The sequence below is a fragment of the Pleurodeles waltl genome, chromosome 6, assembly GCF_031143425.1.
Source record: "Pleurodeles waltl isolate 20211129_DDA chromosome 6, aPleWal1.hap1.20221129, whole genome shotgun sequence".
Taxonomy (NCBI): Eukaryota; Metazoa; Chordata; class Amphibia; order Caudata; family Salamandridae; genus Pleurodeles; species Pleurodeles waltl.
The window spans coordinates 17,474,732-17,495,036 of NC_090445.1; the positions used below are offsets into that span (position 1 = coordinate 17,474,732).

The 20,305-nt window shown below is 50.9% G+C and overlaps 1 protein-coding gene across 1 annotated transcript in view; it reads left to right on the forward strand.

Annotated features, from left to right (window-relative positions):
• Positions 1-20,305, forward strand: part of GPR107 (G protein-coupled receptor 107) — a 202,503-nt gene that overhangs the window by 918 nt on the left and 181,280 nt on the right. The window contains exons 2-3 of the mRNA XM_069237052.1: positions 16,555-16,680; positions 19,980-20,030. Coding sequence (XP_069093153.1) covers positions 16,555-16,680; positions 19,980-20,030 — 177 coding nt within the window. The remainder of the gene's footprint in view (positions 1-16,554; positions 16,681-19,979; positions 20,031-20,305) is intronic.

Here is a 20,305-nt window from a genome sequence, read left to right on the forward strand (position 1 = left end):
GGGATACATGGGTGGCGGGGGCCTGTGGACGTGAGGGATACATGGGTGGCGGGGGCCTGTGGACGTGAGGGATACATGGGTGGCGGGGGCCTGTGGACATGAGGGATACATGGGTGGTGGGGCCTGTGGACGTGAGGGATACATGGGTGGCGGGGGACTGTGGACGTGAGGGATACATGGGTGGCGGGGGCCTGTGGACGTGAGGGATACATGGGTGGCGGGGGCCTGTGGACGTGAGGGATACATGGGTGGCGGGGGCCTGTGGACGTGAGGGATACATGGGTGGCGGGGGCCTGTGGACATGAGGGATACATGGGTGGCGGGGGCCTGTGGACATGAGGGATACATGGGTGGCGGGGGCCTGTGGACGTGAGGGATACATGGGTGGCGGGGGGCCTGTGGACGTGAGGGATACATGGATGTCGGGGGGCCTGTGGACGTGAGGGATACATGGGTGTCGGGGGGGCCTGTGGACGTGAGGGATACATGGATGTCGGGGGGGCCTGTGGACGTGAGGGATACATGGATGTCGGGGGGGCCTGTGGACGTGAGGGATACATGGGTGGCGGGAGCCTGTGGACATGAGGGATACATGGGTGGCGGGGGCCTGTGGACATGAGGGATACATGGGTGGCGGGGGCCTGTGGACATGAGGGATACATGGGTGTCAGGGGCCTGTGGACATGAGGGATGCATGGGTGGCGGGGGCCTGTGGACATGAGGGATGCATGGGTGGCGGGGGCCTGTGGACATGAGGGATACATGGGTGGCGGGGGCCTGTGGACATGAGGGATACATGGGTGGCGGGGCCTGTGGACGTGAGGGATACATGGGGGGCCTGTGGACGTGAGGGATACATGGGGGGCCTGTGGACATGAGGGATACATGGGTGGCGGGAGCCTGTGGACATGTGGCGGGGGCCTGTGGACATGAGGGATACATGGGTGGCGGGGGCCTGTGGACATGAGGGATACATGGGTGGCGGCGGGAGCCTGTGGACATGAGGGATACATGGGTGGCGGCGGGAGCCTGTGGACATGAGGGATACATGGGTGGCGGGGGGACCTGTGGACATGAGGGATACATGGATGTCGGGGGGCCTTTGGACATGAGGGATACATGGATGTCGGGGGGCCTTTGGACATGAGGGATACATGGATGTCGGGGGGCCTTTGGACATGAGGGATACATGGATGTCGGGGGGGCCTGTGGACATGAGGGATACATGGGTGGTGGCGGGAGCCTTTGGACATGAGGTATACATGGATGTCGGGGGGGCCTGTGGACATGAGGGATACATGGGTGGCAGGGGGCCTGTGGACATGAGGGATACATGGGTGGCGGGGGCCTGTGGACATGAGGGATACATGGGTGGTGGCGGGAGCCTGTGGACACGAGGGATACATGGATGGTGGCGGGAGCCTGTGGACATGAGGGATACATGGGTGGCGGGAGCCTGTGGACATGAGGGATACATGGGTGGCGGGGGGACCTGTGGACATGAGGGATACATGGATGTCGGGGGGGCCTTTGGACATGAGGGATACATGGATGTCGGGGGGGCCTGTGGACATGAGGGATACATGGGTGGTGGCGGGAGCCTTTGGACATGAGGGATACATGGATGTCGGGGGGGCCTGTGGACATGAGGGATACATGGGTGGCAGGGGGCCTGTGAACATGAGGGATACATGGGTGGCAGGGGGCCTGTGGACATGAGGGATACATGGGTGGCAGGGGGCCTGTGGACATGAGGGATACATGGGTGGCGGGGGCCTGTGGACGTGAGGGATACATGGGTGGCGGGGGCCTGTGGACGTGAGGGATACATGGGTGGCAGGGGGCCTGTGGACATGAGGGATACATGGGTGGCAGGGGGCCTGTGGACATGAGGGATACATGGGTGGCGGGGGCCTGTGGACATGAGGGATACATGGGTGGCGGGGGGCCTGTGGACATGAGGGATACATGGGGGGCCTGTGGACGTGAGGGATACATGGGGGGCCTGTGGACGTGAGGGATACATGGGGGGCCTGTGGACGTGAGGGATACATGGGGGGCCTGTGGACGTGAGGGATACATGGGGGGCCTGTGGACGTGAGGGATACATGGGGGGCCTGTGGACGTGAGGGATACATGGGGGGCCTGTGGACGTGAGGGATACATGGGGGGCCTGTGGACATGAGGGATACATGGGGGGCCTGTGGACATGAGGGATACATGGGTGGTGGCGGGAGCCTTTGGACATGAGGGATACATGGATGTCGGGGGGGCCTGTGGACATGAGGGATACATGGGTGGCAGGGGGTCTGTGGACATGAGGGATACATGGGTGGCGGGGGCCTGTGGACATGAGGGATACATGGGTGGCGGGGGCCTGTGGACATGAGGGATACATGGGTGGCGGGGGCCTGTGGACATGAGGGATACATGGGTGTCAGGGGCTTATGGACATGAGGGATACATGGGTGGCGGGGGCCTGTGGACATGAGGGATACATGGGTGTCAGGGGCTTATGGACATGAGGGATACATGGGTGGCGGGGGCATGTGGACATGAGGGATACATGGGGGGCCTGTGGACATGAGGGATACATGGGTGGCGGGGGCCTGTGGACGTGAGGGATACATGGGGGGGGCCTGTGGACATGAGGGATACATGGGTGGCGGGAGCCTGTGGACATGAGGGATACATGGATGTCAGGGGAGCCTGTGGACATGTGGCGGGGGCCTGTGGACATGAGGGATACATGGGTGGCGGGGGCCTGTGGACGTGAGGGATACATGGGTGGCGGGGGGCCTGTGGACGTGAGGGATACATGGGTGGCGGGGGCCTGTGGACGTGAGGGATACATGGGTGGCGGGGGGCCTGTGGACGTGAGGGATACATGGGTGGCGGGGGGCCTGTGGACGTGAGGGATACATGGGTGGCGGGGGGGCCTGTGGACGTGAGGGATACATGGGTGGCGGGGGGGCCTGTGGACGTGAGGGATACATGGGTGGCGGGGGCCTGTGGACATGAGGGATACATGGGGGGCCTGTGGACGTGAGGGATACATGGGTGGCGGGGGCCTGTGGACATGAGGGATACATGGGTGTTAGGGGCCTGTGGACGTGAGGGATACATGGGTGGCGGGGGCCTGTGGACATGAGGGATACATGGGGGGCCTGTGGACATGAGGGATACATGGGGGGCCTGTGGACATGAGGGATACATGGGGGGCCTGTGGACATGAGGGATACATGGGTGGCAGGGGGCCTGTGGACATGAGGGATACATGGGTGGCGGGGGCCTGTGGACATGAGGGATACATGGGGGGCCTGTGGACATGAGGGATACATGGGTGGCGGGGGCCTGTGGACGTGAGGGATACATGGGGGGCCTGTGGACATGAGGGATACATGGGTGGCGGGAGCCTGTGGACATGAGGGATACATGGATGTCGGGGGAGCCTGTGGACATGTGGCGGGGGCTGTGGACGTGTGGGATACATGGGTGGCGGGGGCCTGTGGACGTGAGGGATACATGGGTGGCGGGGGGGCCTGTGGACATGAGTGATACATGGGTGGCGGGGGCCTGTGGACGTGAGGGATACATGGGTGGCGGGGGGGCCTGTGGACATGAGGGATACATGGGGGGCCTGTGGACATGAGGGATACATGGGTGGCGGGGGCCTGTGGACATGAGGGATACATGGGTGGCGGGGGCCTGTGGACATGAGGGATACATGGGTGGCGGGGGCCTGTGGACATGAGGGATACATGGGTGTCAGGGGCTTATGGACATGAGGGATACATGGGTGGCGGGGGCCTGTGGACATGAGGGATACATGGGTGTCAGGGGCTTATGGACATGAGGGATACATGGGTGGCGGGGGCATGTGGACATGAGGGATACATGGGGGGCCTGTGGACATGAGGGATACATGGGTGGCGGGGGCCTGTGGACGTGAGGGATACATGGGGGGGCCTGTGGACATGAGGGATACATGGGTGGCGGGAGCCTGTGGACATGAGGGATACATGGATGTCAGGGGAGCCTGTGGACATGTGGCGGGGGCCTGTGGACATGAGGGATACATGGGTGGCGGGGGCCTGTGGACGTGAGGGATACATGGGTGGCGGGGGGCCTGTGGACGTGAGGGATACATGGGTGGCGGGGGCCTGTGGACGTGAGGGATACATGGGTGGCGGGGGGCCTGTGGACGTGAGGGATACATGGGTGGCGGGGGGCCTGTGGACGTGAGGGATACATGGGTGGCGGGGGGGCCTGTGGACGTGAGGGATACATGGGTGGCGGGGGGGCCTGTGGACGTGAGGGATACATGGGTGGCGGGGGCCTGTGGACATGAGGGATACATGGGGGGCCTGTGGACGTGAGGGATACATGGGTGGCGGGGGCCTGTGGACATGAGGGATACATGGGTGTTAGGGGCCTGTGGACGTGAGGGATACATGGGTGGCGGGGGCCTGTGGACATGAGGGATACATGGGGGGCCTGTGGACATGAGGGATACATGGGGGGCCTGTGGACATGAGGGATACATGGGGGGCCTGTGGACATGAGGGATACATGGGTGGCAGGGGGCCTGTGGACATGAGGGATACATGGGTGGCGGGGGCCTGTGGACATGAGGGATACATGGGGGGCCTGTGGACATGAGGGATACATGGGTGGCGGGGGCCTGTGGACGTGAGGGATACATGGGGGGCCTGTGGACATGAGGGATACATGGGTGGCGGGAGCCTGTGGACATGAGGGATACATGGATGTCGGGGGAGCCTGTGGACATGTGGCGGGGGCTGTGGACGTGTGGGATACATAGGTGGCGGGGGCCTGTGGACGTGAGGGATACATGGGTGGCGGGGGGGCCTGTGGACATGAGTGATACATGGGTGGCGGGGGCCTGTGGACGTGAGGGATACATGGGTGGCGGGGGGGCCTGTGGACATGAGGGATACATGGGGGGCCTGTGGACATGAGGGATACATGGGTGGCGGGGGCCTGTGGACATGAGGGATACATGGGTGGCGGGGGCCTGTGGACATGAGGGATACATGGGTGGCGGGGGCCTGTGGACGTGAAGGATACATGGGGGGCCTGTGGACATGAGGGATACATGGGTGGCGGGAGCCTGTGGACATGAGGGATACATGGATGTCAGGGGAGCCTGTGGACATGTGGCGGGGGCTGTGGACGTGTGGGATACATGGGTGGCGGGGGCCTGTGGACGTGAGGGATACATGGGTGGCGGGGGGGCCTGTGGACATGAGTGATACATGGGTGGCGGGGGCCTGTGGACGTGAGGGATACATGGGTGGCGGGGGGGCCTGTGGACATGAGGGATACATGGGGGGCCTGTGGACATGAGGGATACATGGGTGGCGGGGGCCTGTGGACATGAGGGATACATGGGGGGCCTGTGGACGTGAGGGATACATGGGTGGCGGGGGGGCCTGTGGACATGAGGGATACATGGGGGGCCTGTGGAAATGAGGGATACATGGGTGGCGGGGGCCTGTGGACGTGAGGGATACATGGGGGGCCTGTGGACATGAGGGATACATGGGTGGCGGGAGCCTGTGGACATGAGGGATACATGGATGTCGGGGGAGCCTGTGGACATGTGGCGGGGGCTGTGGACGTGTGGGATACATGGGTGGCGGGGGCCTGTGGACGTGAGGGATACATGGGTGGCGGGGGGGCCTGTGGACATGAGTGATACATGGGTGGCGGGGGCCTGTGGACGTGAGGGATACATGGGTGGCGGGGGGGCCTGTGGACATGAGGGATACATGGGGGGCCTGTGGACATGAGGGATACATGGGTGGCGGGGGCCTGTGGACATGAGGGATACATGGGTGGCGGGGGCCTGTGGACATGAGGGATACATGGGTGGCGGGGGCCTGTGGACGTGAGGGATACATGGGGGGCCTGTGGACATGAGGGATACATGGGTGGCGGGAGCCTGTGGACATGAGGGATACATGGATGTCGGGGGAGCCTGTGGACATGTGTCGGGGGCTGTGGACGTGTGGGATACATGGGTGGCGGGGGCCTGTGGACGTGAGGGATACATGGGTGGCGGGGGGGCCTGTGGACATGAGTGATACATGGGTGGCGGGGGCCTGTGGACGTGAGGGATACATGGGTGGCGGGGGGGCCTGTGGACATGAGGGATACATGGGGGGCCTGTGGACATGAGGGATACATGGGTGGCGGGGGCCTGTGGACATGAGGGATACATGGGTGGCGGGGGCCTGTGGACATGAGGGATACATGGGTGGCGTGGGCCTGTGGACATGAGGGATACATGGGTGGTGGCGGGAGCCTGTGGACATGAGGGATACATGGGTGGCGCGGGCCTGTGGACATGAGGGATACATGGGGGACTGTGGACGTGAGGGATACATGGGGGGCCTGTGGACATGAGGGATACATGGGTGTTAGGGGCCTGTGGACGTGAGGGATACATGGGTGGCGGGGGCCTGTGGACATGAGGGATACATGGGTGGCCTGTGGACATGAGGGATACATGGGGGGCCTGTGGACGTGAGGGATACATGGGGGGCCTGTGGACGTGAGGGATACATGGGGGGCCTGTGGACGTGAGGGATACATGGGGGGCCTGTGGACGTGAGGGATACATGGGGGGCCTGTGGACGTGAGGGATACATGGGTGGTGGCGGGAGCCTTTGGACATGAGGGATACATGGATGTCGGGGGGCCTATGGCCATGAGGGATACATGGGTGGCAGGGGGCCTGTGGACATGAGGGATACATGGGTGGCGGGGGCCTGTGGACATGAGGGATACATGGGTGGCGGGGGCCTGTGGACATGAGGGATATATGGGTGGTGGCGGGAGCCTGTGAACATGAGGGATACATGGGTGGCGGGAGCCTGTGGACATGAGGGATACATGGGTGGTGGCGGGAGCCTGTGGACATGAGGGATACATGGGTGGTGGCGGGAGCCTGTGGACATGAGGGATACATGGGTGGCGGGGGGACCTGTGGACATGAGGGATACATGGATGTCGGGGGGCCTTTGGACATGAGGGATACATGGATGTCGGGGGGGCCTGTGGACATGAGGGATACATGGGTGGTGGCGGGAGCCTTTGGACATGAGGGATACATGGATGTCGGGGGGGCCTGTGGACATGAGGGATACATGGGTGGCAGGGGGCCTGTGGACATGAGGGATACATGGGTGGCAGGGGGCCTGTGGACATGAGGGATACATGGGTGACGGGGGCCTGTGGACATGAGGGATACATGGGTGGTGGCGGGAGCCTGTGGACATGAGGGATACATGGGTGGTGGCGGGGGCCTGTGGACATGAAGGATACATGGGTGGTGGCGGGAGCCTGTGGACATGAGGGATACATGGGTGGTGGCGGGGGCCTGTGGACATGAGGGATACATGGGTGGTGGCGGGGGCCTGTGGACATGAGGGATACATGGGTGGTGGTGGGGGCCTTTGGACATGAGGGATACATGGATGTCGGGGGGGCCTGTGGACATGAGGGATACATGGATGTCGGGGGGGCCTGTGGACATGAGGGATACATGGGTGGCGGGAGCCTGTGGACATGAGGGATACATGGGTGGTGGCGGGAGCCTGTGGACATGAGGGATACATGGGTGGCGGGGGGGCCTGTAGACATGAGGGATACATGGGTGACAGGGGGCCTGTAGTCATGAGGGATACATGGGTGACAGGGGGGCCTGTGGACATGAGGGATACATGGATGTCGGGGGAGGCCTTTGGACGTGAGGGATACATGGGTGGCAGGGGCCTTACCTCCCCTACATCTTGTTATAATTGTTTTGCACCTGTTTGCATATTTAATTTACCTATAAGTCCCTTGTAAGGTGATATGACATATACCTGGGCCTGTGAATGAAAGGCTTTTAGTGGGCCTCCTGCTCTGATTGCGCCACCCTCAGAAGTAGCTTTTCAAACTTGTCTCGGGCTCTTGTCTGTGTGCGCAGTTTATTGCCACACTGATGTGGGAAGTCAAACTACTTGCTATGGTCTAAACTCCCTTTTTACTACACCTAAAACATCCCTAAGGTAGGCCCTAGATAGTCCTATGGGCAGGATGCTGTGTATGTAAAAGGTAGGACATATGTCTTTATGTATTACATGTCCTAGTGGTGACAAAACAGCCTTCTTAGTTTCTCACTACTATGAGTGGTGCTTTTCTCATAGCATTGCATTGGAAATGCCCTCCCATATGTTTATGTGGTGTCTTCTGATCTATGAGGTATAGCATGGGCACGTTTAGTATGTTTGCAAAGGTAGTGACAAATCCTGCTTATTAGTGTAGGTGGATTTGACATTACTGTCTTAGAAGTGCCACTTCTAGAAAGTGGGCATTTCTCTGTGCTGGTAACTCTAGTGCTTTTGCATCCTGACTCCAATCCATGTCTGGAGCAGACTTTCCAGACAGCCATCACAAAGGAGGGGCATCTGCATACGGATAGACGGATTATTGTATAACCACTGTCATGGCGTCCTTAGTGAGACAAGCCAAGTATATGCTTAAATGACGTTCTGCACATTGCTTCTCCCTTTTAGTTTATGGTGAAAAGTGTTTCTTGGCATACTTCCTGTTCTCAGTATTTGCCCCATTGATTGAGGGAGTTTTACTTCTCATTTTTTCTCAGTTGTAGTTTTTCTACATGTTTGATGGTGTGTATAGAATGATAACCTAGATACAAAGCAGTGTGAGGTAAACAAGATGAGTGCAGATGAGGGGCAATGAGGGTCAGGATTTTGTTTTAACAATAGGATTCTCCTCTGGCGACTCACTCCTGGAGTCTTCCATATGCACAGGTCGTTCTTAAAGAGGAGGGTCTTATGAAGGCGCTTGCCAATTCTGGATTAGGATAGAGTTCCACCTACAAAGATTGTTGAAGATTAAGGCTTTGCAGCCTCTCTTCTTCACTCAGCCCATCTCATGTACTTCAAATCCCAGACTTGGTAGTTACAGCTTTTATTTGTGCTTCCTACTACTACGAAACTGAAGTCATTGTAATTCTCTTATGTGAACAGATTATGTCACAGGTCTATCATAAGAGACAGCTGCTTCCTCCTAGTTTCTTTCTCATCCGGTGAATGGAATTTAATCAGTATACCGTGCTCCTTATGATGTATTTGTGGTTGATCAGTGACTGATACAAATGTTATATTTTAGTCACGTTCCGTTTCCTAATTCATTGTAGGTAAATGTTTCAGTTTACAAAGGAGAGCGTGTGTGGGAATTGTTGTTTCTATATATTGTTGGCCCAGCTACAACACACCTCATAATGACCTAACCCTTGTAAATGTACATTATAAGCAGTTGCGGCAAGCTCAGGGCAGAGTCACTTGACAGGGATACACAAGACTGCTCACGCAATTCCTCTCTCTCACAAACCCCGGGAGAGAGAATCCAGTGGATGGAAAAGCAGGGTTACTCACATTGAAGCCATTGTACAATGGATAGGGCCCGTAGTCCTCAAAGCAAGCAGGTTTTCTAATGTGTGCAAGACTGAAATATAAGGCAGGCAGAAGACATACAGGGACTTTGCTTGAGGTTTGGTGGTGATTTCCCAGCTGCAGGGCCTCCTAGAGGCTAAACAGTGGATTTGTAGCACTTCTTTCCACTGCCCTGTAATTATGTGTCTCTAAGTCACCAATTTCCCTCCCCCTCCATCTACTTCCACAACCTCTAAAGGAATGATCAGTCTTTCTGTCGTTGTGCTTGGGGAGTGTCCAGTTAACAGCAAAAGGTAGTGCAACTTTGCAATATCTTTTTATACTGACTCAGGGCTGCATTTTGGTATCTTGTTTAAAATATTATGTGGGACACAGAATACCGTGGGGTCTGCTGGTGATGCTTCTGATGTTATTGGAATGCCAGTTGTGGGGTCGGGCGAGTTTGTGGCCTTAAGTAATTTACTCTACATTTTCATGGATGGCATTATGTAGATGTTGAGCGTGATTTGTCAAGACTTTACCAGCGTGGCTAGCCAATTCATGCTTTGTTTTGAATGACTTGTAAATTCTACAGTGGATTGGCGACATTTGGACCTTGGGTTTCCTTTGACTGGCGATGACATTAAGTGGGGCTGCATCCAGGGTAGGTGAAGTGCATGACCCAATTGACTGCTGTAGACGTGGATTCCGTGTGCAGAGAACAGCAGAGTCCCCACACAATTATGCAGGCAGTCTAAAGTGCGTGGATGGTGATCGGTCTGAGCCAGGGTCCCGAGCTTTGCAATGGCTTCAACTAAAACATGGAAGCAAAACCTCAACCTCCTAAACTAAAGCAGCCCCACAATAACTGGCTTTTTATGCAATTGTTTGGCAGTGGCTGCTATTGTAGCCCTCAGCAACCTCTAATCTCTTAAAGACGGCTAAACACGAACGTCCTCGAACTAGTATGAGAATACATCCTAAAAGTCTGCTCCATACAAACTTGATCATAAACATGCCACCAGGTTTTGGAGTTAAAACTTACACCGAATGAGATGGTAACGAACTAGCTACTCGCCTTGTTCAGTGCCTGGCACAATAAAGGATTATCACACCAACCTAATGAAAGGTGGACCCTCCTTGGACTTCCTGGCCGTTGCTGTGCTGTGGCAGTCACACCTTTAAGACTGCCGGTGAGGTGTTGTAGTTGCAGGTTCCTACAGATGTGCTGTCATGCTCCTAGCTTTAGATTGTTGTTGTGCTGTGCTCCCTCGACGTTGCTCCCTATTGGTAGGCTATAACCACTAGAGCATCATGCTCTTATTTTGTGGTCACCACCGCAACTTGCTCCCTGTGGACATGCTGTCACTCTGATAGCTTTCGTGCTGTTTTTGTTTCCTCGTCACTGTTGCTTCCTCAGTGTTTGAGGGATGTCCCCCATGAGCTTCCGTGCTGTTGTATCATGACTGCCAAAGCTTGCGTGCTCTTGGTTTGCTCTCACCCCTAGACCGTCCTGGGTCTTGGCACACTTCGTGTCCACTGCTCCCTCATCCTGGAAATGCTGGCACACCCACACACAGCTGTTGGGAAGAGCTGTTGTTTAAAGAGCAGCCTGAGGGTGTGGTGGCTATTTACACTTTGTTTTATGAGGTGCTTTCATTAGTTGCAAGCAAACAGTGCTCGGGAGTGAGGTGGTGTCCTGCGTGGCGTTTTCTTTGTGTACACTATAGTGTGGATTTTTTCTTTTAAAGTGTCCCAAAACACTTCCTATTACAAAAACATAATCAGGCTTCATAATTTGTGTTGTGCTGACACTTTACATTTGATGACCTGAAATGGCTTCGTGTAGATATGCAGGTTCCCAAATACCCCCAGTTTTTGCTCACACAAACAGCATAGTTCTTGCCTGTTAGATCCGACAGATTCAGACATTTAGGAAGCAGTCTCCCTCCAATCCAACAGCATGCCTTATACACTTTAACACAGGGTCAGACAGGTGCTGCTTTAGTCCCTACACTTATTCTACACTGATGTATGGATGCTGGTTTGTCAGTCCTGGCAGATTTGCAAAAATAGAAGTGCTTAGTCGGTGTTGTTGGATGGTTATTGCACAGATCACATATTCTTTAAACTCATTGGAGGTTTTCTGTAAGATTTCTTATGTAGCATCGTTTACTTGCGTTCACCTATCGTGATTGTTGTCCATTTGCACCATCTTGACCTGGACATTTATTTCTATTCTACAGTGGCAGTCTGTCCCTAATGAATTTACCGCACTTAAAATCATCCTTGAACAGTTGAGCACCTCCTCAGGCGTTCAGCAGCATTGCCCTGGATTACAGGACCGTAGAAATCAGTCTCAAAGCATACTGCAGTGTAGAGCTGCCCACTCATTTTGGCACCTCTTCAGTTAACTCGTTTATTTACACAGATGGTCAGACTTTATATTTTGGGGTCACTCTCCTCACTGGAAGACTTGTCGTGCTAACAGCACAAGAAGCATAAAATATTTCGCACCCTCCCATCAAAAGTCTGTTAAACAAGAGCTGCTCTCTTCTTTGAGAGCCAGTTTGTTTGATCATTGAGCTCAGTGTCTTTTCCAGAAAAAGTTTTTTTTTTTTCCCCCACCCCACCCATACAAGCCTAAATCCGAGGAGAAAGAGGCTTTCAGTTGGTCATGATTGAACTTCAGCGCTCACTCAAAGCTCGCACAGCCACTGCTGCTGTTACTGTCGGTATTCTGCTACAGCATCTCAACTCTCCTTCAGGGAGCAGCGAGTCAGTCTTAATTTCACCATTTGAGGTGAACTGAAAGATGGGCCTATACTTTTCCAATCATTAGCTCAAAACTGCAAGTTTGAATTGTTTTAATTGTATTTTTGTTGAGACTTTCAATGAACAAACTCTTTCAGCGATAAGCTACATTCAGAAAACAGCGTTATGCTGTCTCTATGAAGAGACCTCCAGCATCATGATTCTTTTTGCAAAAATGTCTCTTGGGCGAAAAAAACGATTTAAAGCTTAAACATGAGTGCAAAATGTAACTTTAAATATAGCAGCTCAGTATACATTGACACGTCGTAAAATGACATCAATCTTGAGCACTCCGACACAAATCAAAAATCCACTCCGCTTTGAACAGTCGGTTCCTCTCTCCTTTATTTCTGAATCAAAATCCGCATATTTGTTGAGATTTCTACCACAAACATAACCAACACCTGTTTCACCTCTGGACAATTGCATTTCCTCATTGCTAAAACAGTCATTGATATAATGCATTACAATTCAGTCTTTCTTCCAAGTAATACACAAAGATCCTCCACCATATTCCGTATGACTAAAATAATGATATTCAGAGGAGTGTAAAGTGGGAAAAGTCAAAGCAAGAACTGGAAATTCCCATAGACTAAAATGATGAAACAGTCGCTATTGATAACAAAATTACCCAAATTGCAGTTGTGAGTAACTCAAAATGCCCAAATACATTATACCAAAAGTGTTAGCCAGTGTGGCACACAATAGCAATTAACACCAACAAAGAAAGAAAAAAAAGTAGGAGAATATAAAGAATTAGAGACCCTAAATAAATCAACGAAAGTGTCATTAAAATAGTAATATATATTTGGGCTCGGAGCTCACCTGATTGTGAGGAAGTATTTAAGTCACCAACTCTGGTAACAAACGTTCAGTTGTGTGTACACTGGATATTAACATTAATATCAGTTCAAAGTAAACCATCTCAGATTATAAAACCTTCATTTATAGATGTCATGTTCACAGAACAAGTAGCTGGAAGGACTCCTCAGCACTAGGTGAAACCAGCACTCCATTCATGATTTACCTTATAAATATGTATACGTAAAGACTACATTAGGACCAGTAGAGCGTAATCCTGCAGAGTAACTAAGTCTATCAAGGCAATTAAAGCCACATAACACCTAAAACAGTCAGGATTCATTTTACACATCCGACATGGTAAAGCAGTCTGTAAATTATAAAGTGTAATTTGCCTGATAGGGGAATAACATTTCAAAATAACCAACAAACTAAAAACATTTCACCAGGACTCAGTTATGTAGTTGAAATGTAACAAAATAAAACAGCCTCTCCAGTTAACAATTATTCTGTCTGTAAGAACGCAGAAATAAAATAAAATAAAAAAAAACGAAATATCGTCCTTAGTGACAGATATCCAAGTATATGTATACAATTGTCCAGGGATGAAACACGTGCTAGGTAGTTTGTGGTGGAAATCTCAGTAAAGACATCCGATGTTGGGTCACAAATAAAGAACATAAGAAGACTGTTCACAGAGGAGTGTCTTCATAATTTGTGCAGGAGTGCTCAGGATTGACTGCTTTGTCTATGGACATTGTCCTCCTTGAAGAAAAAATTGGTAGCTTTTTCTTCACATTGAGCACCCAATTGTTTTAGTTTGTAGGAGTTGTACTATCCATAATTATCTTAGACACTGCGTGTGTGTGCTGAATTTACCCAGCCACCACCTTCTCAAGTTACGTTGTGCATTTTACCAATATCATATATATATATATATATATATATATATATATATATATATATATATATAGAGAGAGAGATAACGACCCAAACTCCTATTAATTCCAACCATCAAAATGAATCATCGCACTCCAGGAAGATACTTCTTCAGCCTTTTATTGCCATTATCGTAAACTGTGCTACCACCACCCAACGTGTTTCAACCTGAACAGGTCTTGATCACAGGTAAAAAAAACAGCTCCTTTCACCACACTTATATAGTTCCTTAATACACAGCTATACAATTGCATTCTGGGACACGTAGTTTTTTAAACATTTATGACTAAACAGTAATTTGTTCATTCAAATGTCATATTAGAAAGTGCCACCTTTTATCTACTCTTAGCTTCAGCCCTTCTAGTTTAAAAAAAAAAAAACTAATGAACCTTTCTGAGCCTTGTATTGTCCATGTTAATAAGTTTGTCTAAAATATGGTAGAACATAGCATGATTTTTATAGTTAGCACCAACTATTTTCGCATAATGTGTTGTGAATAACCTCCAATTAATTATTTAAATGAAAATGAATGGACAGTATCCATTATAGTTAACATCTTTGATTATCACTAGAATGTTATCTAACCCTTGTCTTTACTTCTTGTGGTGGCCACAGATTGACTTTTTAAGAATACTTACAGACATCAGTTGGCAGGGGGAATACTTGTTGGTAACAGTAGATGTGGTGTCCCTATACACATCTATTAAACCCGAAATTGCTCTTAAAGCTGTGGAATATTTCTTAAGGCAACGGAATATTCGAGAATTTCAACATTAAGAGATGTTATTAACTATGATTGAAATATGTTTAACAAACAATATTTTCATGCTCAATCATGAGATCTTTCTACAAAAACAAGGGACGGCTATGGGAGTTTCTTTCTCTCCAAGTTATGCAAACCTCACCAGGGGAGTGCAATGATTCATTTTGTTGGTTGGAAATATATATATATATATGTCCTTTAGAATAAAAAGTACTAACGTTGTTCTGGAAAAAAAAATCCATTCTTGCCCCTTGAGTCTGTTTTGCATTACTGACCGAGCTGAAACACTCATGCACTGTCAAAAATCTCTGGAATGCACTTCTTAGTTCATAGAAGACATTTATTATTTCACTACCCAAGGTTCCTAAAAGGAGATTAGCATGCTGAAAGCACACGTTTAAAAATAGTTGCAACAATAAAATGAAAACATGTACACATTATTCTCCACTGCAATATACACAGCAAATATATGTATCTATATTATAATGCAAAGCAAATAATGAATTAAAAAATATGCATCACCATGAGGCAAGGGCACACTGCTTCATCTCCCTCCTATTCAGCATCAGATCGCCAGATCCCAAAATCGATTGAGGAGAGAGAGATCAATTATCCTCACAGGAAGGATGACACACTCCAGCGTCCTGGATGTGCCTGAGATCTGCAAACACTCTGCCCCCTGTCCATCTTATACTTTGACCAAACAAGAGAGGAACATTCTAGAACTTCCCTCTCACTGCAGAAGTTTATTTATAAAAAAAATGCTGATTGCTTTAGGCCAGCTTTGAAAATAACACATCGGGACTTGGCCACAATCCCAAGGTGCCAATTCAAAACAAGACCGTTCCCTGCCATCTTACTACATTCTTATCAGTTAAGCCCTTGGTGGGAAAGAACACGAAAAAGAAAAACATGGGCACAGTGTACACCGTGGAAAACTATTTGCAGCTTTTAATGTGGCAATGACTAATGCTAAAATAAAGCCAATAGGCAAAATGAAACTGGTGGTCACTAATGTGATGGTGTGCTGATAGGCTAAGTCCAACATGGAGTCAGTGGTCAAAACACACATTACAACGTCGTCCGCATGAATGCAGTATTCTAATGAAACATTTTGCAGGTAGGCCCACGCAAGAGCAATGCCGTGCTTCTGCAGCTGAACATCTCACTGGATCCCACTGGTGAATGTTTGTGCTACTTGGGGTTTGAGAGTTAAATAGGATTGTGAGGCTGGTTGAAAAGTATAAAACGGTAACAGCAACAGAGCTTGTTCGATTATAGAAGCAGCTGGATAGCGGCTGATGAGAGCCTCGTTGCCTGAGATGAGTGGGAAGAACCGTGTGGAATGGCATTAGGAAACCTATCTCTGCTACAAGGGTTTAAAAAAAAATACTTAGATGTTTTGAATTGAATGGTTTTTTTTTTTGTTCTTTTTTTCCCCGCATGGTCTTCAAGATTTTGAAAATTTGGTATGGTACTCAATTTGTTATAGACATGGCGGTGCGCTGTAGCTGAGTATTGCTGTCTCTTGTGGTCCAAGTGGCATAGTTATTTAAAATCCGGGTTACTATCTGTATTGTGATAAACCATATAATTGTCTGTTTTGCTAACCTGAGTGTGAGCCATTCTGTTAATCCTTCAGTCACTCAGTTGTTCTACTTCATAATTGATATTCACTAATTACGTCTGTAGAAACCTATCAGGTAACACAGCTGTCGCTCTCTGGCACCTGGTGGCTTTTGCTTAACTTCTGGTATTGTCTTACAGAATGACGTGCGTCAGAAAGTCCACCTGAACACCTTCGGCTTGTTCAAGGACGGCTACATGCTGGTCAATGTTACGAGACTCCAGATGAATGGGGGCCGAGATCCCTCAAACCAAGATGGATCCACGGTAAGTTATAAGAGTCGGCTCACACAATTGCTAAGTAAGAATGCATCATACACATTACAGTGACCCCCAGCCTGCCTGACTAGGCCACCATTATTATGAATGACTGTGGCCCAGGCCTCAGCTGAGCTGGCCAACTCAGTATGTCTTACTGCAAGCTCTTGACACCTGAGGAATACAAGTGGAGGTGGCAGATTTATGCATTAGCTGAGGGGATGTTGGAACACTAATTGATCTGCGGTGGAATGGTGGCAGTGGGGGTAGGGCGAGCGCTGGCAGTGGGATAGGGAGCGCGTTGGCAGCAGGTGGGTAGGGAGAGTAGGGGTAGGTGCAGCGCTGACAGGGGAGGTGGTGGAACGGTGGCAGTGGGGGGTAGGTCGAGCGCTGCCAGTGGATGTAGGGAGCGCGCTGGCAGCAGGTGGGTAGGGAGAGTGGGGGTAGGTGGAGCAGTGACAGTAGGGGAGGAGGTGGAACGGTGGCAGTGGGGGGTAGGGAGAGCACTGGCAGTGGATGTAGAGAGAGCACTGGCAGTGGGATAGGGAGTGTGCTGGCAGCAGGTGGGTAGGGAGAGTGGGGGTAGGTGCAGCGCTGACAGGGGAGGTGGTGGAACGGTGGCAGTGGGGGTAGGGAGAGCGCTGGCAGGGGATGTAAGAAGAGCGCTGGCGGGGGATGTAGGGAGAGCAGTGGCAGGGGATGTAGGGAGAGCAGTGGCAGGGGATGTAGGGAGAGCAGTGGCAGGGGATGTAGGGAGAGCAGTGGCAGTGGATGTAGGGAGAGCAGTGGATGTAGGGAGAGCAGTGGGATGGGGAGCGCGCTGGCAGCAGGTGGGTAGGGAGAGTGGGGGTAGGTGCAGCGCTGACAGGGGAGGTGGTGGAACGGTGGCAGTGGGGGTAGGGAGAGCGCTGGCAGGGGATGTAGGGAGAGCAGTGGCAGGGGATGTAGGCTAGAGGAGACAGGCTTCACGTCTCCCTGTCCTTGGATTTTGGCCCCAGGATTGGGGTCCGCAGGGACCAAGAAGGCTTGGGGGGGGCGGTTCACCATTATTATTATATTTGGCACAGGAGGATGGGCCAATCAGGACTCATGGAGGCCCCTCTTCCTCGCCCTCTTTTTATTTATTTTTTTTTTTTTTTATTTTATTTTTTTGTAATTGCATTTGACCCCGGAGGATGGGGATCTCTGGGCCTGTTGGGGCTTGAGGAGGGTGCTCCGTGCAGCTCTTCCCTTAATATACATGTTTTGGCCTCAGAGTATGGGGTCTCCGGGACCCAAAGGCAACCCTACACCGTGCATGCCAAAGGCTGTGTGCAGCGTGGGGTTGGCGGCCTGGTGGCTATGTCCTAAATAGGCATACAGAGGAACCTGTTTGCTTTGAAAATACTATGAGCATAAGAAATTGATTTAAATTGATAGCCAGTATGTAAAAGACACACACATTGGTATTCAGGTTTAAACCCTCCTCCCTTTCTTGGCATATTGGTAATATTAAAAATAAAGCAATTAGGATCCTATAAATACTTACGCATGGTGTTCCACTAGTGTCTTAAAAGGAAATAACATACCAATATGGCTTCAGTAGCAGGCTTCAAGAAATTTAATATATGGTAGGGTTAGCAAATTGTATATCTATATATCCTACTTGCAGTCCCCAGTAGGTATTTACAGTTAGTACCTAGTTTCCAAAGCAAATGCTTTTTTTTTGTTTTGCCAATAACTTTACCACAGTTTGACAAATCTTCACATAATTTTCAAAACTAGCACGCCACTCACTTCAGCTGCTGTCTTCAGAGGTTAGGGGTGATTCGTCAAGTAAGGACCAAGAAAAAGAGGGATCTCAATGTTTTCCCTATGCTATTTTCCATAGGGATTTTGGACACGACTACAGCCCGAACCACTGGACGCAATTCCACCAAATTTGGCAGACAGGTAGCTCTTGGTCCAGAAAGATAACTTTCTGTGATTAAGTGTAAATCTGTTCAGTAGAATTGTGGTTATTAAAACAAAAAATTTAACAATAAATAAAAGGAATACCCTGATCTCCTAGGCCTGGTGCTGGGGTCCCCGAAATTGCGGAAGATCCACAAATCCATGCAAAAAAAAAAAAAAAAATGAGGGCGGTCTCCTGTGCTTGTTTACCGTTTAGCGCCCGGGTGGGCCAGAGACATATTATAGAATATGAGGAGGGGGCACACGCAGCCCCCTCCCCATGGCCACTGTTGGCCCCAGGGACTGCCACCTCCCCGGGGCAGGCCAATTCAAATTTGAACTTGAAGGAGGCTGCACAACCCCCCTCTGAAGGCTCTTAAGAGCACTGTGGGCCGCCACCTTTCTCGGGTTTCATTATTATATTGGAGGAGGGGCTGTGTGGAACCACCACTCCATTGTTCTTTAGTCCCCCGGGACCACCACCTCCCCAAGGCCACAATTACAATATAAAGGTGGAGAGGGGCCCATGGCATTGTGATTTTGTAAAAAGAGAGGTTTTTTTTTCATCCCCGGGGGCTACCACCTTCTCAGGTCTGGCCCTAAAAAAGAAAGGAAGGGGGTAGTGCGGCCCCGTGCCTCCTGGAGCCACTAATGGTCCTAGGGACTGCCACTCCTCAGGGCTGGCTCCCTGTGCCTCAAGGTACTCTGGATATAGTAGTTTGCTGTCACTTGACGGAGCTGTGACAGCTCCCGTCAAGCGAGCGTAAACTGTTAGTCCGCTCCCAGGGGGCGGGTGCAGGAAAACTGCTCCCGCCTGCTAGAAGCAGACTGTTCCTCTGTTTTCCTGCCTGCTGTGAAGCAGGCAGAAAAACAGATGAAACAATTGCTCCTGCACGCAGGGAGCAGCATTTCTTTCTACTGCTTGTGTGCGGGAGCAATGGGGGAGCCTCAGTTTTTGATAAAACACACAGTGATCATGGCTAGCGGAATAATGCAACTTTGTGGCTGCTGTGTTTCACACATAATTATGGATGTATTGCATTTGCTGCATAATTGGCGATGTAATTTGCAAATTTAAACAAAGTGATGTTTCTACTTAATGTGGACCTGACCTTCAGATCACAACCATTGTAGGCAGTCAGTGATTAACTCAGTGACAAATTATCTCACTGGCCTAGTCAGGATCAAACTTGTCTTTCAACCCAAAGCCAATGTCATCAGTGAGCGATTAACTCACTAAGAGAGCTTGCTGGGCTAATGTGGTTGTTGCTGGGCCATATTCTTGTGTTCGCATACACTGACTCTCTAGACATTGATAATGTAAAGCAGCTGCTACAAGGAGTTATCCTACGTTTTTTTATTTTTATTTTCTCCAGTACGGATTCAGTTTGCACAAGACCAAGAATGACGGGTTCCCGGCTTACCTGGTAAGGCTGTGTGGTCTCTTTAAATACCTCCTTTCATGTGTGTTACTGGTATGAATTGCGTTGGACACTGTGTAGTTTTGTGCATGGCTTCATTTATCGGAGTGTGTCAACTCCCTTATCTGTGCAACACATTCTCTTATTGTTGTGGGATTGTGTGCAACAGGTTGTCTGAATTGTAGTTTGTGAAATTCCAGGTTGCTGGGCTTGTGCATCTTTCTAAAATCAGTGTGCATGTCTAGTGTTCGATGCTACTTAACGCTTATGGACAAATCTGT